The sequence below is a fragment of the Egretta garzetta genome, unplaced genomic scaffold (assembly GCF_000687185.1).
Source record: "Egretta garzetta isolate BGI_Z169 unplaced genomic scaffold, ASM68718v1 scaffold232, whole genome shotgun sequence".
NCBI classification, from domain to species: Eukaryota; Metazoa; Chordata; class Aves; order Pelecaniformes; family Ardeidae; genus Egretta; species Egretta garzetta.
In genome coordinates this window covers 428773-434597 of record NW_009258959.1, presented here as the reverse complement: position 1 = coordinate 434597, position 5825 = coordinate 428773, and the positions used below count along the sequence as shown (strand labels likewise).

Below are 5825 nucleotides of genomic sequence, written 5' to 3'. Positions count from 1 at the left end.
AGGCAGCGATGAGGGCTCCCCTCAGCCTCCTCTGCTCCAGGCTGAACCCCCCCAGCTCCCCCAGCCGCTCCCCAGCAGCCTGGGGCTCCAGACCCCTCCCCAGCTCCACTGCCCTTCTCTGGACACGCTCCAGCAACTCAACATTTTCCACAAGTGTGTGTGTATATATATACATGGAGGCACCTCAGCTTGGTAACGTGATAAAATGGGGAGTTTCTCATTAACAGACGAGAGCAAATGACTCACATTGACCTGCACTAAGTCAATCTACCGCACTTTCCAAAAAAACCCAATAAAAGGATGATGCATCCACCGAAGCTGCTAACCCACCCATGCCCTACCACAGTCACAAATCAACCCTGTATGAATTAGTTGCCTTTGACGAGGTCGTTCTCACACTACAGATTCTGATCTGCCCATTAATACACAGCTGCTGAGGTTGGTCCTGGCCACGCTCCAACATTGTGGTAGTGGGTAATTCATCTTAGGGGTCTGGAGCATCTCCCCTACGAGGAAAGGCTGAGGGAGCTGGGCTTGTTCAGCCTGGAGAAGAGAAGACTGAGAGGGGATCTCATCAATACCTACAAATATCTCAAGGGTGGGGGTCACCAGGACAGAGCCAGACTCTTCTCAGTGGTGCCTAGCGCCAGGACAAGGGGCCATGGGCACAAACTGAAGCAGAAGAGGTTCCAGTTGAACGGGAGGAAGAACTTGTTGACTGTGAGGGTGCCCGAGCCCTGGCCCAGGCTGCCCAGGGGGGCTGTGGAGTCTCCTTCTCTGGAGATCTCCAACCCCCGCCTGGCTGCTGTCCTGTGCCCCCTGCTCTGGGTGAGCCTGCTTGGGCAGGGGAGTGGCACTGGGTGAGCTCCCGATGTCCCTTCCAACCCCTGCCACTCTGGGATTCTGTGATCTTGGGGGTAGGAACATCCAGAGAAGAGGCAGGATTGGTGCTCGTCTTCACTGGGTGCTGTAGAGCCACTCATCTCCCCTTCTTTCAAAGCAGATGTTGCACTTTCTATGCTATGGAAAGCAGGTTTATTCAAAATCTTGAATACTTACTAAGAGGGGAGAGGTGTGTTCATGTGCAGAAGTTGGCATCCCTGGATTCAGCTTTTTTGGTGCAACCCTTCTGTGCTAACATAAACTCATAGAATGTTTTGGGTTGGAAGGGACCCCTAGAGGTCACCCAGCCCAACCCCCCTGCAGGAGCAGGGACACCTTGAACCACATCAGGTTGCTCACAGCCCCGTCCAACCTGGCCTGGAATGTTCCCAGGGATGGGGCCTCCATCACCTCTCTTTGGTTTAAAAGTGTATTCTCTCTTTAGCTTGATAAACTGAGAAACCCGCTTCTCCATTTGATAAGTGCTCCTGAAACAATTTTTTTTCCAAAGAACTGGTTAATGATTAATTAACAGTTTTATTGTTTCTGTGTTCTTACTGCTTTAAAATATAGAAACTACTATAAGTAGGGGCAAAAGGAAAAAAAAAAAATAAGTGAGATATTGCCTTTCAAAGCCCAATAAAGGGGTAAAATGCCTGCTCCATCCGCCCCTGGAACGCACAACTCTTAACGCCGGCTGACGCTTCTGCTTTCAGACCTTCTCATAGGTATTGCTTTTGTAAAGAGTTACCAGGTTGAGGTTGGGGCTTGAGCCGTACCGACTTCCAGGGCTTTCAGAAGATGCTTGATGCCGCAGTTGAGTTGCAGAGGTCTGCCTTTCGAATGTAAGTGCTGATGTCTGGATTGATCGTTGGGGTTTTTACTCTTCTTAAATCGGTACTTTCTGAATCTTGACTGAAGTCGTGTGATGCGTATTAATATATTTTAGTTTCTCCCTCATTTTCTCAGCTATATGAACCGTATTTACAGTACCTGTTAATCATTCACCTAAAGACCGTTGCGCGGAGAAGTGGAAACTTCACTTGGCTAAGAGGCTTTGGCTTTTCCCGTGGGAAATACTCCAGCTTGCCCGATCCTTCAGGCTCCCCCTCATAATTATCTAAGAGAGCGTGTGCGTGCAGCGGGACCCATATGAAGACACATGTCACATAATAAATTTTACTCTAAGCCCCCCATTTCTTCTGAACAGAATTAAAAATCATATCTCTCCAAAGGAGTTTCATTGTTTGAAACAGGTTTAAAGTCATCTTCGCAATTCATTTTACAATGAAAACGGGCCCGTGTTTGGGGGGTTCAGCTGAGTGGAAGTTATAGTCCTTTATTTTCCGACTTATCTTCTTAATAGAAAGATAACAGCAAAGTGCAGCAGCATGTCAAAAAGAAGAATAATACCGGTATCGTTTCGGCTCAACACAAAATTTTGTCTGTGGTAAGGATATTCGTAAGAGAGAGAAAAATCTGTGTAGCACCAGTTGGCATTTTCATCCACTGCACACATACTCTCACGCAGTCTCCTGTGCTTCAGCCACTACAGAAAAAGTAATTTCCCTCTAATTTTTGCTTAGACCCATCCTTTTTTGCTGGTTTTACTGGGTTTCCCAGTGCCGCTGATAACTCCATCTATCGATACAGGCAGCGATGCAGAAGTAAGGTGCTTCTGACCCCTGCGGAAGGGGCTGGAAGGGGGAGAAGGGAGATGAGACTTTGCTCTTTGCACAGTCACTTGCTAAGAAGGAGCAATGCTGTGAAAGGGAACGCGGGAAAAACTCCGGGGCCGTTCAGTGGGATTCTGTCGTTGCCTCCGTCAGTGACGGACTGAAGGACCTTTGGTAAATCATGGATTTTTGTTCCTCTGATGAGCAAGAGCAACAAGAGGAGGATGATGATGATGGGGCTGGGCTGGACATAAATATCCTTGATTTTATTCCTAGTTTGCCCCCCACTTCTTGATGGAGTCTTTGAAATTCTGCTTTGCTTTTCTGGAAATCCTGCTTTTCTTGTCTTGAAATTCTGAATTTTGCTTTTCTTAAAATTCTGAATTTTGCTTTTCTTGAAATTCTGAATTTTACTTTCCTGGAAATTCTGAATTTCGCTTTTCTGGAAATTCTGAATTTTGCTTTTCTTTAAATTCCTAATTTTACTTTCCTGGCTGTTCTGCATTTCACTTTTCTGGAAATTCTGAATTTCCTCCTGCTACTCTTTCCATTCCTTCTGTTTAGACTGTTAAATAATTTGGAGTAGGGTGGTGGTTTGCCATGAATTTGTTAAAGCCTTGGCTCCGTCAGCCAGAAAGCGTGCCAGGATGCTGAAGTGAACCCAGCTGTCAGAAAACCTAAATTTTCATTCTGTTCTAAAGACAAAAAAAAATGGTGAAACTGTTTGTTGAAGTGTCACATTTATTTAATTTTGGAATTATTAAGATACCGTGTTGCCATAACAAAGAAGCTTCCTGTGATCTCTGGCAAATGCTGATGGCAAATGGGGGTGGGGTGAGGGGGGGTGTATCTCATCCAATTTATTTGTGTTATCACATCTACTTTGGTCACCAGCCGAGAGGGCATCCCGGCTCTGCAGCCTAGGAGTATCTATGATTTGAAAAATACTGTGAAGTTTTGCCTGGGGTTTTGCACGTTGAAAATAATTTCAACTAACCAGCCACTGGAATATATGAATACAAACTTAGCCTGAACTAATAGGTGTTATTTTAAAAACACCAACTTGTGAAATGGGCTGTGCCTGTGGTTTTACATCTCTAGAAAACCATTCCCCGTCTTGGCTCACGCCGCGTTCCTGCAGGCAAGGAAATGAAGACCCGGACTCGTTTCCGCGTGGAGCAGCTTTCGGAGCCACCGGAGTAATTTGCGGATCAGGAAATAAACGTGTTTGAAGGGTGGCAAGGAGTGAAATGTAATCTCGAGAGAATTCTGACTTGTGCATGTTTATTTCCTCAGATAATTAAGCTGAAAGCCGAAGCCCGTCTCGATCTGCTGAAGCAGATCGGCGTGTCTGTGGATACGTGGCTAAAAAGCGCGATGAACCAAGTGATGGAAGAACTGGAAAATGAACGCTGGGCCAGCCTGCCTTCGGTGACCAACAACGGCTCTTCACACCTGGTACGCTTTCCAACGTGTAAAACTCACTTCGTCTCCACGCGGCTCTTCCCTGGTAGCAGCTCCTAACTTAGTGTCGAATATAAAACAGAATTGATAATACTTGGTTGGTTGTCAGCGAACTGGAAAAATCTTGCAGCTTTTTTGCAAAAAAAACCCAAACGAAAACAAAACAAAAAAAAAAGATGTCTGGGTTCTGTTGCTGAGTTTACTTTAGATTGATTTTTCTGACCTTGGGTAAGTGCCATAACATTTATTTTCCATCTCCAGAGAAGAAAAATGTCTGCGTGTTTCTTTGAAGTTTCATTAATAGTTTACGAAGTTATCCGAGACACTTGGATGAGAGGCTGGGTTTTGCCAAACGTTTAGAAAAATGTAGACCCTACATCATCTCTTGAGGAGTCGTTTGCGTGCGGATCGCAGCGAAAGTCATCAAGAAAGCAAAGCCTGCTTTCCGAATTGAGCTGGGTATTTGAGTTGAAAATGCGATTCATGAAAAACCAGTGAAAGGCTTTGGAAAACTCTATTCCTGTGAGCAGGGTTAGATGGTTCCCTCAAAGATTGGTTGGACTTGATGATCTTAAAGGTCGTTTCCAACCTAGACGATTCTATGATTCTATGATTTGTCGTAGATTTAGGAGTTACCACTGTTCGCCTGCAAGTTACTGCCCTGTCATTCATGATTTGTTAAATATTTGAGTTTTCCATTATGAATAACTAGCTTCATTCAAGCAGTTAAATTGGAAGAGACCCCCAGCCTGGTCACTACTGCGTGGCATCTAAAGAGGTGGTAACTTTTTAAACTGTTAAGTTCAGTGGCATGAATACGTCTTGCTGCACCCAAAGTCATGCTAACACTTGAAAATTTAATCCGATACACCCCAAATTGAACTTCAACTCTTCCATTGATCCAAGTAACTTTAAAAAGGGACTAGAGTTCAATTTAGTCCCTTTTTATAGCGACTTGGATCAGTGAAAGGTCGGTAATGATTTTTTTACTCGGTAGCGCGTAAGACTAATTGTGTTTGTAATTCTATAACTGGTTTGCAAAATAGGCCAGAGACATCTCCCATCTGTTCAGCTTGGAAGAAAGCACATTTTTATGTAATTCAAGAAAGAATAAAACGCAAACACTCATTTCTCTTCCCCCCTGAAGAATGATATGTTTCAAAAAAACCAGCGATAGCTGACTCGAACAGCTGCCGGAACCGAGAAACCCTGTGCAGCAAACAGGAACTGCTAAAAGAGCTCAGATTCTCAATTTTTTTAATTCCCCTACATGGCATGCGATGCCGAGCTGTCACCTTTGGCAGTAAAACCAACCAATCTGTTGCTCTTCACCAGTAACCAACTAAAATAAAATTCCTGAAGGTTTATTCAGTTGGCCTCAAACAAATTTTAAATGTTCTGTGCGTGTTTATATATTTAATATTTCACAAAATTTGGAGGCTTTTATAAACTCTCGGTTTGCATGTGGATGCTTCCCTAACTATAGTCTTCCTACACAATTAAAATGACTTAGTTCATGCTTTCTTTTTAATCTTAATTGCGTTGGACAGCCAGAATAGATCTTCTGTATAACAAAACTTTTCCAGGGGAATGGGAATGTGGTTTTTCATAGAACCATAGAATGTTTTGGGTTGGAAGGGACCCCTAGAGGTCACCCAGCCCAACCCCCCTGCAGGAGCAGGGACACCTTTAACCACATCAGGTTGCTCACAGCCCTGTCCAACCTGGCCTGGAATGTTCCCAGGGATGGGGCCTCCACCCCCTCTCTGGGCAACCCCTGCCAGGGTTTCACCACCCTCACTG

At 44.7% G+C, this 5825-nt stretch overlaps 1 protein-coding gene across 1 annotated transcript in view; it reads left to right on the top strand.

Moving 5' to 3' along the window:
- Positions 1 to 5825, top strand: part of FCHSD2 (FCH and double SH3 domains 2) — a 195824-nt gene that overhangs the window by 175185 nt on the left and 14814 nt on the right. The window contains exon 12 of the mRNA XM_009634579.2: positions 3855 to 4016. Coding sequence (XP_009632874.1) covers positions 3855 to 4016 — 162 coding nt within the window. The remainder of the gene's footprint in view (positions 1 to 3854; positions 4017 to 5825) is intronic.